General features: G+C 42.6%; 1 protein-coding gene across 3 annotated transcripts in view; it reads left to right on the top strand.

The window, feature by feature from the left end:
- Positions 1-20,095, top strand: part of rptor (regulatory associated protein of MTOR, complex 1) — a 138,825-nt gene that overhangs the window by 73,224 nt on the left and 45,506 nt on the right. For all 3 annotated transcript variants that reach the window (XM_060918608.1, XM_060918607.1, XM_060918606.1), the window contains 9 exons: positions 3,838-4,013; positions 4,144-4,203; positions 7,029-7,129; positions 10,656-10,800; positions 10,930-11,005; positions 13,241-13,342; positions 16,785-16,868; positions 17,803-17,913; positions 19,739-19,813. In XM_060918608.1, coding sequence (XP_060774591.1) covers positions 3,838-4,013; positions 4,144-4,203; positions 7,029-7,129; positions 10,656-10,800; positions 10,930-11,005; positions 13,241-13,342; positions 16,785-16,868; positions 17,803-17,913; positions 19,739-19,813 — 930 coding nt within the window. The remainder of the gene's footprint in view (positions 1-3,837; positions 4,014-4,143; positions 4,204-7,028; positions 7,130-10,655; positions 10,801-10,929; positions 11,006-13,240; positions 13,343-16,784; positions 16,869-17,802; positions 17,914-19,738; positions 19,814-20,095) is intronic.

Genomic DNA, 20,095 nt, shown 5'->3' with positions numbered 1-20,095 from the left:
GGGGTCACGCAGTGATGGAGGAGGAGAGTAAAAGCTCATCTCTCCACTCATCAATAACACTTAAACATGACAAGACAGAGACACACAGTCACCCTGCTCTCTCCGTCAGCTGTTCATACACACTTCTGTAATGGAGTTAAGCTGCTGTGTGTGTGTGTGTGTGTGTGTGTGTGTGTGTGTGTGTGAGGAGTCACTGTAACATCTTCACGCTAATTAAAATTAACCTCCACATCTCCCTGACAAATGTGTGTGTAAAAATAAATATGCTTATATGTTAATTAATGCAGGCATTTTTGCATAATATAATTTGCATATTCAATACTTGGTGGTGTTTACCATCAGAGCTGTGTGATGCCGGAGAAAAACAACGACGCTGCTGCGTTATTAAACTTGGAGTGTGTGTGTGGCGCACGTTATCATATAGCGGCTAACACTGACGTTAAAATCCCATTTACGGAATGTCACAATAGAAACACTGGAGTTTGATATGTTTTATTTATTTATTTTCTGTTGACTTTCTGTTGCCATGGAGCTTCTTCAGTCGAATAAATTACTGACATCGATATAAAATCTCTGACTTTTGCCGTGTAAATAATGAGCTGAGTGTTGAGCAGAGAGAGGATCAGAGCTTCAACAATCCAAAGCAGCACAGATGCTTTTCTGTCTGATTTATAAAGACACACACACACATTAAAATATTAATAAAAATTGCAAAAAAGAAATTAATTAGAAGCGCTACCTTCATACCGTTCTTATAGCCGGTTTCTTTGTGAGCAACTCGGACAAATTTATTTTGTTGATTTGCTGAAACTAGCAGATTTAAAAAAAAAAAGTTGTAGGTTGGCCTCCATGGACGTTATGCTCATCCTGGGGGCGGGGCTTATTCCATTCTCTGTGTGGCAGTCTATCTCTCTCACACACGCACTCAATCTGACACACTGTCAATCAATCAATCAGTCAATCACTTTTTATTGTCATTGTCATAAATAACAACGAAATTCCATTGGTGCAACCCAGCCATACATAGTAATAATAATAAATAATAATAATAAGTTAGATTTATATAGCGCCTTTCAAGAAACCCAAGGACGCTTTACAATATAGACAAGGAAAAAATAAATAAATAAATAAATAAATAAATAAAGGGGGGGGGAATAATTAAATAAAATAAAAAGTCCACCAAGTAGGGGTCAGGATGTAATTCCCGTGGTGTAGCAGCCACACTCCCACCAAAAGGCGCATAAAAATGAGTCCCACATCTCCAGCACCGCCGCCGTGACGCCACCAGCAACATCGCTCAAGCACCACGCCATGGATCCACAAAGCGAGCTGAGAAGCTCCGCCACGCAGAGCGCTGGTGTGTCCCAAACCGCCTGCACAGCCGCCGTGACACCACCGAGCAACATCGCTCGGAACATCACGCCAAGCATTAAAGCACAGAGCGCTGGACAACCACGATGTCAAATGAGCAGCGAGCTCACTGCAGTCCACAGCTGGGAGCGCAGGCATCGCCCACGGCGAACCAAGGCCTGGAGGGAACCAACGCCTTTTAGTAGGTGTAAAAGTGCATAATGTAAAAAGTGCATAGTAGTGCAAAGTCCCATAATACCCATCATAAATAGAGTCCAGTGCGGGCACGAAATGTAAACGGTCATAGTCGTAGCAGCAAGAGGTATATCAGAAAACAGATCAGAACCAGAGAGCATGGTCAGATGTGGAGTTCATGTAATGTTGCAGCAATGCAGAGTCCAGTTCACAGTTATTGTAGGGTGAGGTGTGGTTGGTTTACTGTCCATGGGAGGCGAGGAGAGGAGAGAGTGGAGTGGAGCACTGTTCAGCAGCCTCGCTGCCTGAGGGTACAGGCTTTGGGCCATTCTGGTTGTTCTGGCTGGTAAGACCCTGTACCTTCTGCCTGAGGGCAGCAGGTGGAACAGGTGATGGGCCGGGTGGTGTTGGTCACGGAGGATGTTCTGCAGTCTCTTCAGACAGCGGGAGGTGTAGATGGTACTGATCTCTGGTAGAGTGGTCCCCATGATCTTCCCCGCTGTTTTTACCACCCGCCGGAGTGCCTGCTGTTCGGCCTTAGTGCAGCTGGAGAACCACGCAAGGAAACCATACGTCAGAACACTGCTGGTGGCACAGTTGTAAAAGTTCACCATCAGCTGTTTTTGGATCCTGGCATTCTTCAGTTGCCTCAGGTAGTAGAGTCCAGTGAAAGCTAAATATCAAAGTCGAATCCACAGGTTTCAAGGTGAGGTAGCGGTGTGAGGTTTTCCTCCAGGAAGTAAAGGAGGAAGTGGAGAAAACGAAGAATTTTTGTATGAAAAACTAAAAATGAAAGTGAATTATTAACCATAACGCATAATAAAATAAACACCTGCTGCAGAAACATGTGTCCATGTTTCACGCTCGGAGTTGACCGATGTGTTTTTTTTTTTTTTCTGATACTGATATGATTATTATTAAAGGACCCATGGCATGGTGGTTTGTTGATGCTTTAAACGGGCTCGTGGAGGTTTCCGGATGTTATATCCGCAGCCTTTCTCGAAATGAACCCTCGGCACGTAGATATAGCCTCCTGGGAGAAAGCCCCATTTCAGCGCTTTTCCCAGTGCGTCGTTTTGCTAATGAGAAGCAGGAGGCGGGGAAGGGTAGAGGGTGGGGGCGGGTCTTATCATTAATATTCATGACATGTAAACGTGTTACCTCTGATTGGCTAACAGCACTGTGACGCTACCTCCAGTGGGTCAGAACAAGCGGATGTGGGTGTCTTACTATGGCAAGAGAGGAGGAACAAACCGCGAAGGGAAAAATACCGCGCTGACGTCATTAAGGTGCGACGTGAGGAAATAAAATAAATTAAATAAATGTTGGGTTTTTACTGAACAAACAAATAAAATGAACGAGTGACTTAAAAAAAAGAATGTGGGTGTCTTTGTAAAAACTGTTTTGATTGGCTGTTATAACAGAGCATGCTGCATGCTTTTTGGTTTTGTAGCGCAGATTACCTGGCTAACTGCAGGAAGCGGTTAGCTGCACAGCTAATGTAGCCATTGCAAGGCTAACGTGGCACCGATTTTAAAACACGGCAAAACGACTTAACAGTTCTACACTTACTTGTTCGGTGTTTGTGGCTGATGCGGCAGGGATGCTTGGTACGGACCCAGGCTTCAGTGACAGTTGATGTGCAAAACCTGCCCTGTACTGTCCCAAGTTGTGGAAACATTCCTCAGGAAAATGCTTCCGACAAACACACACCGTCTTAGGTAGACTCGACGGCGTGTTATTGGAGTAAATAAAATTAAGCCACTGCGTCTTCAGGGGCTCTCCCGTCGGCAGTAAAAACAGACTCCTTTCTGTGTTGTCACATCCATGTACAGCGCAATTTCCATGTTTGGTGGCAACTTTTGAGCTGGGCGGGGCAATCCATACAGTGGGTGGGAATCCGGGGGGGGATCATCTCCCTTGCTGACGTAGGCAAGGGAAGAGTTTATCAACGCGCCGTTTTGACGCGCCATTCTCAAATGTTGGGCATAGTTTGGTTTACACATTATGAAATTTCTAGCCACTGGGGTGACTTAAGAAGGTCAGAGGAACTCATTTTAACGTTAAAAAACCTCAGAAAGTGAAAATTTCATGCCACGGGACCTTTAATGACGGAGATATACGATCATCATCTACTGTAGCGGCGACAGGGTGCTAGATCAGAATGAGCACAGTAACATAAACCTGTCCTTCATGTTATACAAAAATAACACACACCTGACCGGTCAGCTTCGAGAATATAAAACACACGCACGCATGCTCTCTCACAGCCACGCCTCTTTTGCCCAGCAGGTGGCGGCGATAAACCCGAACCACCCACTGGCACAGATGCCCCTCCCTCCATCCATGAAGAACTGCATCCAGCTGGCAGCATGTGAAGCTAATGAGCTCCTGCCCATGAACCCTGACCTCCCTGCTGACCTGTTCACCTCCTGCCTGACCACTCCCATCAAAATCGCGCTGCGCTGGTAAAACGCGCACGCACACAGAGTGATGTGTTTTTGGTTGGCATTACATCATGTCGGTCAGCTCCTTTGAGTTGAGTGTTTAGTGTGTGTGTGAGTGAGTCACTAACGCATGCTGTGTTTCTCTCCGCAGGTTCTGTATGCAGAAAAGTGCCAAGCTGGTGCCGGGAGTCACACTGGACCTGATCGAGAAGTACACGCGTTCTTCCTTCTGCTTTCTGTCTCTCTCACCGTTACGGCTGGACTGTGATAGGGCTGCGTGTGTGTGTGTGTGTGTGTGTGTGTGTGTGTGTGTGTGTGTGTGTGTGTGTTGGAAAATTTTTAAGTTTCTTGTGTGCTTTTGAATCAGTGCAGCCTGCTGAAGACTCCTTTATACACACACACACACACGTCTGTTTAAATTAAAGGCACGCAGTCGTATTCTGTCGCTCTGTTTCTCTTCCCTCATGTGGGCGCTCTGCGAGTTCCTCTTACACCATTTCCTGCCTTTTTTTTTTCCCCAAGATCTTTTTTTTCCCCCAGATTTTATCCCGAGAGCGATCGCTATTAACTCTCACACGTTAATAATAAATCCGCTTAGATAAAGGCATCAATCCGGAAAGTTCTCTGCGTCGTCTTTAGCCTGTGGACTCAAACACACTTTCAGAGAAAGTTTTCAAACTCACACCCCTTCATTTTTTGTACTTTTGTTTTCTTCCCCGCAGGAGAAACATTAAATTTTACTCAGGCACTTCACATGTGGGCTGCGTCCCAAACGCAGGAGTCGGGGAGATTTAGTCATCTTCGATGTGAAGAAATCCCGTCACGACTCGGGGGATGTGGCAACTCTCGTGGGCCGGTTTGGACCGGAACCCGAACCCCTGCGATGCAAAAGTCGAGTCGTTTGTTTGTCCTCGTTAATGCCTTCGTTAGGGTTTGAGTGACAGGATGAGATTTGAGATGAAGCCAAGATGCCAAGATGATGATGCACGGGCACAGAATTCCAGAATAGTGTTGCTAAGCAACAGGGGCATCCCGGAGACGGATGATGAATTATGAAGGGCACCCCGGCTTTCCCGCTTATACTGCACACGTGGGGGTGGGGGGATGTAATGAAAGGATGAATTAGAGAGAGACAGACAGGCTGACAGAGAGACGGAAACAGAGATTAGAAAGAGGCACACAAATGGGAAAGACAGAGAGAGACAGATAGACAGGTTGAGGGAAACAGACACTGGGAGGAGAGAGAGAGAGAGAGTGAGCGAGTGCGCGATGGTGAAATTAAGTAGGAAACAGGAAACATCAATGTTCCTGAAAAAGTTCCTCACTTTAGCTACATGCTAACAGCTAAATGCTGCGAGTGAACAATCTCTCTCTCTGTGTGTGTGTCTTGGTCTCTCTCTTGGTCTGTCTCTCTCTCTCTCTCGGTCTATGTGTCTCTCTCTCTTGGTCTGTGTCCCTCTCTCTCTGTCTCTCTCTCGGTCTGTGTGTGTGTCTGTCTCTCTCTCTCGGTCTCTCTTGGTCTGTGTGTTTCTCTCTCTCTTGGTCTCTCTCTTGGTCTGTGTGTGTCTCTCTTGGTCTGTGTGTGTGTCTGTCTCTCTCAGTCTCTCTCTCTCGGTCTGTCTCTGTCTCTCTCAGTCTCTCTCTCGGTCTCTCTTGGTCTGTGTGTTTCTCTCTCGGTCTGTGGGTCTCTCTCTCTCGGTCTGTGGGTCTCTCTCTTTCGGTCTGTGGGTCTCTCTCTCGGTCTGTCTCTCTCTCTCTTGGTCTGTGTGTGTTTCTCTCTCTCTCTCGGTCTGTGTGTGTGTCTCTCTCTGTCTCTCTCTCTCGGTCTGTCTCTGTCTCTCTCAGTCTCTCTCTCGGTCTCTCTTGGTCTGTGTGTTTCTCTCTCTCTTGGTCTGTGGGTCTCTCTCTTTCGGTCTGTGGGTCTCTCTATTTCGGTCTGTGGGTCTCTCTCTTTCCGTCTGTGGGTCTCTCTCTCGGTCTGTCTCTCTCTCTCTCGGTCTGTGTGTGTGTTTCTCTCTCTCTCTCGGTCTGTCTCTCTCTGTCTCTCAGTCTCTCTCTTGGCTGTGTCTCTCTCTCTCGGTCTGTCTCTCTCTGTCTCTCAGTCTCTCTCTTGGCTGTGTCTCTCTCTCGGTCTCTCTTGGTCTGTGTGTCTCTCTCTCTCTGTCTCTCTCTCGGTCTCTCTCTCGGTCTGTGTGTGTCTCTCTCTTTCTGTGTCTGTCTGTGTCTCTCTTTGTGGCTGTTTTTCTCTCTCTCTCGCTCATTGTCACTTTCTGTCTATCTGTCTCTCTGTGTCCCTCTGTCTGTCTCTCTCTCTCTCTCATATGAGAGAAATCTGAAAGTACAAAATGCATTTTTTTAGTCACATCAGCATTTTCTTATGTTTTCATAAATAAAAGTTGACCAGTATAAATGACCCACAGCCGGATTGATTTCTCTCTGTTTTGATGCGTCCCAGCACCCACAACTCTCTCACACGTCACTCCGGCTTTTTTTTAAAAATTAATTAATTAATTAATTTATTTATTTTTCGAAATGGTATCTTTCTTAAAAACAAGAACCGTTTCTGTACCGATGAAGGAATAAACTGTATTTCATCAGCGGTTTATTAGAGAGACACTCGGAGATGAGTTTGCTGTCCCTCTGCGTGATTCTGTTCCAACCAAACCCAGTTTTACTTCTACTTCTGGTTTGCTGTTAGCTCCGCCCCCTTGGTTTGACAGACAGGAGAATGTCAGGGATTTAAGAAGTTATGAAAGGATAAGTGCAGGTTTCCTCTGATTGGGTGTGTGTCCTGTAATCTCTCCAAACAGCTGTCACTGTGTGTGTGTGTGTGTGTGTGTGTGTGTGTGTGTGTGTGTGTGTGTGTGTGTGTGTGTGTGTGTGTGTTTTCTCTTTTCCTGCTGAGTCAGTCAGAGAGAGGAGGATAGAGGACATGATTGAGGGATAAATATGGAAAGGATTGAAGTGTAAGATGCTGCACTTCCTGCTCTATAATTCATCTCGTGTGTGTGTGTGTGTGTGTGTGTGTCCCCTCAGGATCCCTGGGCGTCTGAATGACAGGAGGACACCGTTAGGAGAGCTCAACTGGATCTTCACCGCCATCACAGACACCATTGCATGGAATGTACTACCTAGAGGTCAGAGGTCACACTGTCTCTCCACCCCCCCACACGCACGCGCGCGCTAGCTTCCAGTACTTCTTAGAGAATGAATCTTCTCCAGGCAGAATCTCTTTTGAGCGTTGAACAGCCCCGAGTCAGTAAAACCGTCCTCTGAAACATCAAATGACTACCAACTTGTACAAACTCCACCCTCTTCCAAAGAAATAATCTCCACCCACTTTGTTTCTTTCTCAGTCGGAAAAGAGGAAAAGTGTGACACCGTAAAAACACGTCAAGGAGCCATGTTTACTGCTAACGAACGCCTACTGTACAGCAAGACACCCTGGGGGCGGGGTTTATGTGTTAAGAGTATGAGGTACAGGATGAGGTGCAAACAAACTTGTAATCGTTTAACAAAAGAATCTCCAAAACGATCTGTTTGCACTCCCCCCCCCCCCCCCCCCCCCCCCCCCCCCCCCAGTGTCATAGCGTGCGGGAAGTCCTGAAACGTAGCGCTGATTTGGATTTCAGGAAGATGTTAAGACACCAAATGTCATCACATTCCACGCTTACAGAGCCTCCGGAAGTGTCTGAAGTTTGAGATCTCGTTCACGACTCGAGGACGCAAGCTGAGAGAGCGACGGGAATCTCTCGTCTCATTTCCTGCTGAGAATTAAACATCAGAGATGGAAAAGGGCATAATGGAAAAAAACACCCTGGGTTTTAATCCCGCGCACGCACGCACACACACATTACAATAACATAATTAGATTTTATACAATTTTATTAAATCTCACTGACGCCATTAAGGTTAATGAAAGTTAATAACATTATTCATGAGCGGCTGAAAGAAGGCAGTTCATGACTTATTGGAGTATGAAAGTGTGTGTGTGTGTGTGTGTGGGTGTTAAATCCAAAACAGTTTTATTGTTAACATCATGCTGTATCAGAGTATTTCAATCCCGATACGATATCTGCGTTAATATTGTGATGATATTATCGTGATAAATTGTTACATGACACTTTTCTAAGATATTTTTTTAATGATCACAAACAGAATGCAGCTTAAAATCACCCGATTTACACCTTTAACTGATTTTTTTTTCTTTTTATAACATTTTGTTGCTATTTCAACTTTTTTTAAGACCCCAGTATTTCTACGTTTCGTCATTTTTCGTCTTATTTTGACGTCAGACCTTGTGATGAGTTTTGACTTTAAGTTTAGCCGTTGTTTCAGGAGAGCACGTCATTATTTTGATCTATAAAACATTCTGATGTTCGTTTATTTTATATTGAAGTGAATTGTTGCCACGTTAGGAGGGAGAAAAAAAAAAACCCGTGTAACCTGAAGTTTATTGTTATAACGAAATCTTTTTCACATTTTATCAAGAAACTTTTCCTTGTTATAATGTTATTAGTTTGTGTGTCGTAATAACGTGAAATAAACGTAAATGTTAAATGTGGAAAAAAATTTAATAAATGTTTTATATAACAATGAACTTTTCTTGTTTTAACAATATACTATACTCAGCAAAAATAAAAACTTGGCACTCATTATTTTTCAAATAGTGTTTAGAAACTTTTCTTGAAAGAGTTCTTGTTGTGATTATGGTTAAATGCATTGTCAAGGGCATTACGTCATACATTCATTCTACTGGTCGGGCCTACATAGCACGTGCGAGAGCACTGCACGCTAAAATCACGTTTCCACGTGACACAAGTGACGTGACCTATTGATCTCACGGTAGCAGAGTAGAGTGTCATCTCAGAAAAACAAGGTTTTATGGTTAATTATTCGTTAATTTGCAATGCCACGACTGTCAAACATTCAGCGTGAACGTGCCATTGGCATGCTGAATACGGGAACATCCGTCACTGACGTTGCGAGGGTTATGGGATGCAGTCGACAGACCATCCATAATCTCCAGACACGTCTCCATCAAACTGGCACCACAGGAACCACTGGAACCCTCCACAGAACTTGCAGGAGCTTGGTGCCATGTTGGTACAAATATGGCAGCGCATTCCCCAAGCTGTGTTCAGACGCATCATCCAGTCCATGAGGAGACGTTGTATCGCAGTTGTGAACGCCCATGGAGGACACACCCGATATTGACATGATTTCATTAAGTTGTGACTCACAGTTTTTGATCATGGACATTGTCGTCGCATTTCCGGTGGAACCGATTCCATGACAAACATGATCTGTATGCTATAGCATCTTTAATGACAAGATAATTGAATACAATCGTTATTTCAAACCTATTTTCCAAAATGTTCAAATTATTGACTTTGAAACGAGTGTAAAGTTTTTATTTTTGTTGAGTGTATTTGTCTTATGACTTCAGGTAACTATGTAAGTTATTCCATGAAATCGAGTCGTACACGAGCTGAAAGGCGACGAGGCGCGTAGCACCGAGATTGAGTGGAATAACTGTTTTATTCTCTCCACATTCACTGGATTTTGAGAAACAGAACATTTTTAATTTTTGCAGATTCAATAAATAAAAACTTCATACAAAACGTCCAACAAAATAATTTCCACTTAGAACGTAAACAAACCAGCGAGCAGCAATTTGTGAAAAATGCGAAAATAATAATTCTTGAAAATTAAAAAAAAAAAAAGATATGTTCCTACCATCAAATACCTTCATTCCATATTTTGTTCCCTTTTTTTTTTTTGTATTTTTTGGGGTTTTGTTTTCGAGTAGAGTTTTTCTCTCATCGTCGGTTGGTTCAGCAACACGCTCCGCCATTTTGTTTTTCTCTACTCACAGTATATGAGCTGATATCCTAGTAGTAGAGTAGCCAATCAGAGCGTGCGATTGCTCATATCCAGTGAATGTGGAGAGAATAATCCCCGTTACAGTAGAACACGATAACAGGGTTCTGCTGTTCCTCAGCACGGTGGCTGATACTGTAATAATAAAGTGTGCATGCGGAAAATAAATAATATATTGTTATAACGAGAGAAGTGTAAGTTTGTGTGTTATAACTGTAAACTTTCACGTTATAACTGATTGGTGTTTGTTTCCGACACAGCACTGATGCGCTTCTGTAATCTCAAGATATCGTTATTCAGGTTATTTTTGACGACTTGTTATTTCAACATTTAAAAAAAATAAATCAAAAATTTTACATTGAAAAAAGTTACGTTAAATAGTTTAAATTTTTGATAAGTTAAAACAGCTAAATGATGGCACATTTAAGTTATTTTTGTAAAGCGTGAATAAAATATTGACATTGTAATGCAGCGTGATTGTTTTCCTGGCAGTTTGTTAGCAAACCTAAATACCGTGATGTAGAAATGGATCGTCGGGTTTCGTGATCTATGACGTGATATTTTTGTCAGATTGACGAGCCCCGAGTGCAACGCGTCACATCAGTGGAGTTTTCTGGGGGAAAAAAACCCCACAAAGTTAAAACCCTGAGTCGATGTGGATGATGAGTGACCGTTTTAAGAAGGTTTAGACCTTCTTCTTTTATTTATTTATTTATTTTTAATTTTCTGTTTATCGAGTGATGTAAAGTTCTGAGGTGTTGACTCTGTATCTGCGTGTAGATCTTTTTCAGAAACTCTTTCGTCAGGATCTGTTGGTCGCCAGTCTGTTCCGGAACTTCCTATTGGCTGAGAGGATCATGAGGTCATATAACTGCACTCCGGTTAGCAGCCCGAGGTTACCGCCCACCTACATGCACGCCATGTGGTAAGCACAGACACGGCAACGGAAAGGCTCCGCCTCCCCACAGAACAAGCTGAACGAGGACAGTTAGTTTTAATTGCTGACTTTATCCTGGACGTCATCGCCGCTGTGTTGTGTTGTGTTGTGTTGCAGGCAGGCGTGGGACCTGGCCGTGGATATCTGCCTCTCTCAGCTTCCCACCATCATCGAGGAGGGCACAGCGTTCAGGGTGAGACACGCCGACACCTCGTCAACGTTCATCATTTAATAACACATTAGAGTAGAACACTTAACTGACCTCCTGCTTCCTGCCGCACCCATTTTCCCCCATGAGGGTGGGCACTAATGGCTGCCGTGACACAATCATGGGTGTGTCAGTGGTAATGAGAATATCAGAAATTAGCTCTGTAATAAAAAACTAATAATCTATAGCATTTATAATCTTGTAATAAGTACATTTATGTATAATAATAATGTAATAACTGTTATATACACATCAGTGTAATAGTGTATGTGTATATAATTGTAGTAATGGTAAATATAGTATCCTATGACAACAGAATATCACTCGTGTAATAATTAAATTATTGATTAGTGTATATAGCAATGTAATATTTAAGTTATTCCACGAAATCGAGTCGATAGTTGTCAATAATCCATGTACGATGAGATTGAGTGGAATAACTGTTTTATTCGATCCACATTCACTGGCTTTTGAGAACCAGAGCATTTTTATTTTTTGCAAATTCGATAAATAAAAACTTTATACAAAACACCCCACAAAATCATTCTCACTTAGAATGCAAACAAACCGGTGAAATGACCTGAGCAATTTGTGAAAAATGCAAAAATAATAATTCTTGAAAATTGAAAACAAAAGATTTGTTCTTACCGTCAAATATTTTCGTTACTTTTATTTTATTTTGGGGGGATTTTGTTTTCGAGTAGAGTTCTTATTTCGTCCTCGGTTGGTTCAGCAACACGCTCTACCATTTTTTTTTTTCTCTGCTCATGGTATATGAGCTGATATCCTAGTAGTGGAGTAGCCAATCAGAGCACATGATTGCTCATATCCAGTGAATGTGGATAGAATAATAATCCTTATATATATATATATATATATATATATATATATATATATATATATATATACATACATATATACACACACACAGTATCGTGTGTGTGTGTATGGACCCTTTTCACGTGACGTCACAACAAACGCGGCCGCCGTTTTGGACATGTACTACCAGTAGTTTACCACAGCCAGCATTGAGGAACGGCAGCAAAGAAAGTTTTTACTTTCAGCAAGACTTCCATCATGCCACTATATTGTTGTGCACCTGGATGTAGTAACCATCAACAAACAAGGCAAGGTTTATCATTTTATCGGATCCCGACGGAGAAGGTGGATAGCGGCCATTAACAGGAAAGATTGTCAGCCCTCGGCATACCAGCGCTTGTGTAGTGACCACTTTGTTGGAGGTAAGACGAATAAAATTAGCCAGAAAAGGCATTACATTGCTGTTAACATTCTGTGGCGGCGAGTGTGTAACCAAATAGGTTAAAATAACTCATTGTAACCTCTTTGTTCTTCTGTAGTAGCTATTGTTGACTAGCTAATGTCAACAAGTAGCTGGTATGTTACTGTAGCAATGTTTACGTTCAGTCATTTGGATGACTGTTAAAACCTTTCAGGCTCAAGTTTTTCCTTTACTGGATTTACTAGTTTACTGTAATTATGATCCGGCAGCTATTTACACCGGATCCAGTGTAAATCGCTGCCGGAGCCAACGTCTGAGGTTCCGGAGCGCGCTCCGGCTTGCTCCCCCTCAAATTAAGCAGCGCGCTCCGGCTTGCTCCCGGAGTGCTCCGGCCGAGGTTCTGGAGCGTGCTGCTTAATTTGAGGGGGAGCAAGCCGGAGCGTACGTCAGTGAACAATCCTGGTGGAAGCAGGTAAACGTCGTTCTCTAAGCCTGCTAACCTCAATTTTTGCAAATACCTCTCCCTCTGCTCGCCCTGTAAATGCCCTACGTCGCTGGATAGTGAAGGTGTTTTCTGCATCTCGCTCCTTTTTTTTTTATGTTTTTCGTTTGTCGCCTTCCTCGCATTCAAACTGATTCGAGCCGAAGTCCACTACATGTCCAAAATGGTGGTCGCGTTTACGAAGGTCACGTGACTGAAAAGGGTCTCTCTCTCTCTCTCTCTCTCTCTCTCTATATATATATATATATATATATATATATATAAGTATATAATAGTGTAATAACATTCTATAACAATGTAATAACTTTTCTATATAATTATTAATCAGTTTTCTGAGTTATAAATTGCTGCATCAGTAATAATATTAATATTTGGCTTCTATAATAGTTTACAAGTAATAGCAATAGTTAGTGTTCTCTCTGTGTGTGTGTGTGTGTGTGTGTGTGTGTGGGGTTTATTTGTCTTCCTTGCTCCTCAGCACAGTCCATTTTTCGCCGAGCAGCTCACAGCGTTTCAGGTGTGGCTCACGATGGGGGTGGAGAACAGAAACCCACCTGAGCAGCTCCCTATCGTCCTACAGGTACGGCTTTCTGGGAAACTGGTCCCATACTGCCGTACTCAACAGTGTGCTTTCAGAGTACTGCATTTCTCTGCAAGTGTATTATCTTCTCATGCTTCTGTACTGTATAGTCTGTTAGAAAAGTCCTCCATATTGGAGGCTGCGTCCTGAACGGTGTACTACGGTACTGTACAGTCCGGCTGCATTAGTACACAGTCCTGTAACAGTATTGTGTGTTAATTCTATGTCCTTATTTACGTACTAGTGTACTGTAGTGAATACGAACTACAGCAGCTGCATGTCGAGAGCAGACTGTGTAATATTAAGTGCACTCTATACTACTTTACTATGTAGTGTGCTTAAATAGTATTGTGTATTTATTATGCTTATTATACTCCATCCATACTGGATTAAAAAGTGTCTTAGGGATATGACACATGGGGTTAGGGTCAGGTTTCAAATCACATCCTGATGTACTGCATATTAATGAGGCTGAATACTCTCAGACCAAACAGCGTGTCAGGCTGCTCGTAGGGCTGTGTCTCATCAGATTGCACGCTTTTTATTATACAGTACCTTGCAGCGTGAACTTACACTGGTCCGTCTCTGTAATCAGAAAGCCCCGCCCCCTTCGCCCAGGGTTTGAGCATGAAGGAAAAACAAAAGGGTTTTTTTTCCCTGCCGCTACTTTAGTGTTGAGATTTGCAGTGCCGACACGAGCACTTGATGAAATTTGTATTGCACCCTGCTGTGGAGTGTGTAGTTTTGTGTTTAGTCAGCGTTCCGGGCCGAGCGAAGTGCCCTAGTGGGAGCCGTAAAACGAGAAAATAAAAGGAGAAAATGGCCGAGCGGAGAGATGGGATCTGGCTGCTCTGCATTTTCTGAAACGAGGGAAAAGTTTTGAAGTGCTTCTCTGTGTTCAGTACTGAGCGCTCAACTTGGAAATCACACCACTGAACTCCATTACCCATGATGCTTTTCTGTCGCGTTGATGATATTGATTGCGTGTAAAACAACATAAAAAGAGGATGGAGAGGGAACAGGAGTGTACTGACACACCGCTGTTTTACGTAGAACTAAATATCTGAATTGCAGACTACATAATAACTAGCGTGGAGTAATAGTGTGCCAGTGCAGTTTGGGACGCAGCCCATGTGTACTTTACTTTCGTGTTTGTTTAATGCATAACACGCTGCATGCTTTTCCTCGATTATATAAGTGTGTGTGTGTGTTTTTTCCTTTCTTCTGTTCTCCAGTATCCTCTGTGTGTGTGTGTGTGTGTGTGTGTGTGTGTGTGTGTGTGTGTGTGTCCATCCCAGATGGATGGAAGACTTTTTTTTTTTTTTAATAATGCTCATCTTAAAGCTCAGCTGCCTTTCTCACACTTCTCCTACACACACACACACACACACACACACACACACAGAAACATTGAGTAATGCTAACATTTGGTCTCAGTCAGAATCAGGCAGACCTCCCTCTCATTCCTCCCACTCCCTTCTCTCTCTCTCTTTCTCTCTCTTTTTCTTTACGGGTATTTCCGATGGACATTGGGAACAGCCCTGGCACGCCTTCACCCCAGTGCATGCTGGGTAATTTTCACGGTTGGTGCTTTGACGTGATCCGGAGCTCTATTAATACCCTCCTTTGCCGCTGTGACCTCAACCGGACGTCTGCTGCATTATTTTTATTATTTCTTATTATTTTTATCCTGGAGCTCGCGAGTGCAGGGAATCCTGGGTACTTTTACTCCTATGGACAGTAAATGGAATTCTGGGTATACTCGTGACCAAAAGAATAAAAAGCAGGTGAAACATTTTAACCTGAAGCTAAACTCCGTGATCTGAGAGAATTTCCAGTAGGCGTGGCCTAGGCCTAATATTCTAATGAGCATTGTTGATTGACAGCACGCTGTCTGTGATCTTCTGGATTGTTCAACCGTCACGCACCGAGCGGCCAGTTACAGAGTTACACAGTGCTGTGTTCGGTCAGGGCGGGGCTGACAACAGCCACGCCCACTTTCTACTGAAAGTGGAGAAATTCTGGTGGCTTTTTTTTTTTTAATTTATGAATACTGTTAATTTAACAATTTTTTTTCACACAGTTCTGTGAGAGATGTAGTTATTGTTTTGTGTACAGTATTGTTAGATATTTAGGGTTTTTGTTCACGTGTTTTAAACATTTTATTTAGGAAAAATCTCCAAAGTATTACACATTTACAAAATTTAATAGAAAAATTATCTTTTTTTTTTAAATACATATTTACTTTACCTTTGCTGGCATTTCTTTTACATTACACTTATATCATTTAGATTTGTTTGTTGTGTTTTTTACACTCTTTTCCTTTTATATATCTCTTCTCTTTTTCTTTCAAAAGAAAAAGAAATTGATTAGTTTCATGATTCTACTATTGCACTTTGATTTTTAACATTTTTTAAGAATATTTCCCTTTGATTTATTTCCTTCTCTGCTTTTTAGTTCACACTTTAAATGATTTTGATCTGAATTAAAAAAAAAAGTAAAAAAGTATCATGTGTTTTTAATTGGAAGATTTTTTTTTAATTATAAGATTATTTTATTTATATATAATATAAATTTTTAATTATAAGATTTATTTTAAAATATTACTGTTATATTCGAATATGTTTACAGATGTGTGTGAATTTGTTGATGGAGGTGTAGCGTGCGTATGTGTGTGTGTGTGTGTGTGTGTGTGTGTGGTGAAGGAGCAGCGTTGTGTTTATTTTGGTGTGGGCGGTACCGTGGGCCGTCCTCCTGCTCGGGTCCTCGCTCTCAGCACGCCTCTGTCGCTCTGAAGGTGGCGTCCGGACCACACGCCGCCGCCCAGTTCCCAACGCCAAGAGTGTGTGGGCACATGCTCACGATGCTTTAAATACACACACACACACACACACACACACACACTGTGTTTCTGTCCGTTTGCCCAAAACCTGGTGCCTAGAGGTTTAAAATAATTTGATTATTTCCTGTGTGAGTTAAAGCCAGAGCATGTTTTAAACCAGAGACAAAAAAAAAATTGAATTCATTCCTTGGCGTGTTTTTCAAAATATGATATTCCCTGTCCAAGATTTTTTTTTTTGGAATTTTGTTTTTAAAACATTATATAATATGAATTATAGAAGACCAGAATGATGTTAAAATACTCTGTTTATCAAAAATATTATTGGAGTTATTTATTTATCACCAATAAAATGATGTCATTTCATTTTGTGAATGAAATGCAGATGTTTTACTTTCTGACAGTGAAAAACTCACGTGCTCACACACACACACACACACACACACACACACACAGGTGAGGGATTACGCAGTGCCAGTGCATGGGGAGAGTGTGGTAGCCTCAACACCTGTTCGTGTTATTGTACCTTGGGGGGTCATATTTGTTACTTCTGAATTTTATTTGTACATTTTCAGACCCTTGTCCTGCACTGCTCTCTTTCAGGTCCTCCTCAGTCAGGTGCACAGGTTGCGAGCTTTGGACCTGTTGGGCCGTTTCCTGGACCTCGGACCCTGGGCTGTGAGCCTGGTAACATGTCTCTCTCTCTCACTCACACACACACACACACACACACACACACACACACACACACACAGAGCTCTTGGTATTATAAAATGAGTTAAGTGTCGTTTGTGCTGCTGAAGCAGGAATGAAATGGAGATAAATGCAGTAAAGGTGGCGATGTAAGATGCTAATGTGTCGTTTGGTGTCTTTCATCAACACAAACTGCTCCCACAGGAGCACCGATTGGAAAATTAAACACACACACACACACTTTCCCAATCAGAGCACAGATAAATAATGGCTAGTTCATTTTCCTGTAAAGGGAATTTCATCTGCTGCAGTTTAGCGCTGAAAATACTGACGTTCACCAACTCACTCGTTTAACTTTTACACATGAATTATTCAGTAATTTCACTTTTACTGACGACTTTAACTTTTATTTACTTGTTAAAAGTTACTTTTGGGGTTTAACAGGTCCTGATTAATTTAACATTCAGTCTTTAGTTTCACTTTGAACAGTGAAAGAGAGGCTTACCTAACATTAGCCCCGCCCACTTTACACTTCGAGGGCAGAAATGGCGTGTGTGTGATTAGCGAGCATTTTAATAGGATTCACTTTGTCCTTTCTGTGAAAGTGGCTTCGTACTGTGAGACCTTTTACATTCCACATTAATCAGCAGCGAGGAGACGGACACACGGACACTCGACTACTGAAGACGAGCAAACAAGAATACATGTTTCTCTCTCTCTCTCTCTCTCTCTCTCTCCCCTCCTCCTCCTCTCTTTCTCTTTAGCAAACACACACACAGACAGTTCAGATGATTGTGTAATGAGCCATTAATCATTATTTTCTAATAACCAAAAAAAAAATCTGTCTCTGTCACTGTGTCTCTCTCTATCTGCCTCTCTCTCTCTCTCTCTCTCTCTCTCTCTCTCTCTCTCTCTCTCGCTCTCCCAGGCTCTCTCTGTAGGGATTTTTCCGTATGTCTTGAAGTTGTTACAGAGTTCAGCCCGAGAGCTTCGTCCTCTCCTTGTCTTCATCTGGGCCAAAATCCTCGCCGTGGACAGTGTGAGTGTCTGGCTTTTACACACACATTCACAAAGTGTAAACTTCTCTGTCCTGAAGATGATGGAAAACTTCGTTCCAGCTTCACCTCTGACTGTTACAGCGCTGACACCGGAGACTCCTTCCAGAAACTCATTTCTCCTGATTTTAATAAAGCTCAGCGTTTCAGCAGTTTTTTAATCCATTTATTATCAGTGCAGCGTCTGCTGTCCGAGTCCCTGCGAACAGGCCGCTGCTATAGAAACGATAACGAATCGGAACCAATGCGTGAATATAAGCCTGCACTACTGTCAGGGCTGCCGTTAGAGAGAACTAATCCAGGGGTTCCCAAACTTTTCCATGCCAAGGCCCCCCAAACAGCATTAGCTTCTGGCCGGGGACCCCCTTTGCAAACCCACAGACAATGCTACAAAATATGTAAAGAAACATCAACTTTTAGAATGTTTTCTCTTACTTTTATTCAATATTCAATAATTGTTATATTTATTTAGCATAAGAATATTATTAACTAACATGTTTTCAACACAAATATTTTCGCACTGAACAATAAACTGTATAACCTCCTGTAGTACCTGATTCAACTCGTTATCCATCCTTTTTGCGACCAGTGCCTCGCGATGGAGCGTGCAGTGTGTGGCCGCTACATGCGGGGCCTTCTGCGTAATGAGCACGGTCACTCCACTGATCTTCCCAGTCATTGCCGCGGCTCCACCCGAACACACCCCCACACAACGGGTCCAGTCCAATCCGTTAGACTCGATGTAATCGTCCAAAACTTGAAAAACGTCTTTCCCAGTAGTTCTTCTTTCAAGTGCTTTACAAAATAGTATCTCCTCCACAAATCTTTCCTGTGAAATAAATCTGATGTACACAAGCAGTTGGGCCTCATTGGATAAATCTGTGCTCTCATCCAGCTGAAGTGCGAAGTATTCGCTGGCTCTCACCTGCTCCAACAGCTGAGCAGATACGTCTTGAGCCATGTCACCGATCCGTCGGCTCACGGTGTTATCAGAGAGTGGGACAGCAGCAATTTTTTTGGCAGCATCCTCACCAAGCAATTCTCGGACAGTGTCTTTGGTGGCTGGTAAAATCAAATCTTCTCCAATTGAGTGAGGTTTTTTAGCACGAGCAATGTGGTACGAGGCTAAAAATGAGGCCTTTAGGGCCGCTCGGGGACAGTAGCTTGCTGGGTGAATGCAGCAGATTGCCTGACCAAATGCTCTTCTTTGCGTCTAAAGAAATCGACTGTTTTTTCGGCATCTGTCAGATGTTTTTGTACCAAGTGACGCTGAAGTTTCGAAGGTTTTAAGCACTCGTTTGACAGGGTCTCCAGACAGAGGACGCATTTCGGGCAATCATGGCCATTTTTCTGTATGGCTGTAAAGCCATACTTAATGTATGCTGCCTCATATTTTCGGATTTTAGTTGGCCAGGACTTCTTAGTTTTTTTCGCAGCAGTGTCCTCCATAGCAGGGCTGTTGGTTTGTTCCTTCGGTCTCTTCTTCAAAAACCTGTCCATTTTGCGCTAGCAATACGCTAGCTTGAGGAGCAAAGCAGCTTGATAAATGACGCAAACCGCAACGTCACAGGCAGTCGGAGAGATGAGCATGGCAAACAACGTCTCGATATGATTTATTATTATTAATAATTATATTTTATAATAATGATTAAAAAAACTAATTACAATATATTTAATAATAATTATTTTTAAAAAGTATATATTTTTTTCGCAATTTTTTTGTCATCGTCCCTCCAACTTTCTGAGGCCCCCCTGGCGGCCCCCACTTTGAAAACCACTGAACTAATCAACACTCTGTCTCTCACTCAGTCCTGTCAGGCTGATCTGGTGAAGGATAACGGACATAAGTACTTCCTGTCAGTTCTGGCTGATCCTTACATGCCGGTAAGCTCAACACACACACACACACACACACTCCAGATTTTATTTATTTATTTATTTAGATAGAAAAGAAAATCTGTCCATCCGTGAGTCGTGCAGCAGGTTTACAGCCATCATGAGCACAAGCGCGCACACACACACACACACACACACACACACACAACAAACAAACACATGGCATGTAACAGAGTTAGTTTTGTTGTATGTGTTATTTAATAAAGTGATTCATTGAGTCATCTGTTTGTGTGACTCAGAGTCAGTTCTAAACTTTACACCTCATGTAGA

Source organism: Neoarius graeffei, chromosome 4 (genome assembly GCF_027579695.1).
Source record: "Neoarius graeffei isolate fNeoGra1 chromosome 4, fNeoGra1.pri, whole genome shotgun sequence".
NCBI classification, from domain to species: Eukaryota; Metazoa; Chordata; class Actinopteri; order Siluriformes; family Ariidae; genus Neoarius; species Neoarius graeffei.
Note: the sequence above shows the minus strand (reverse complement) of the source record. Positions and strands in the feature narration are given on the sequence as shown.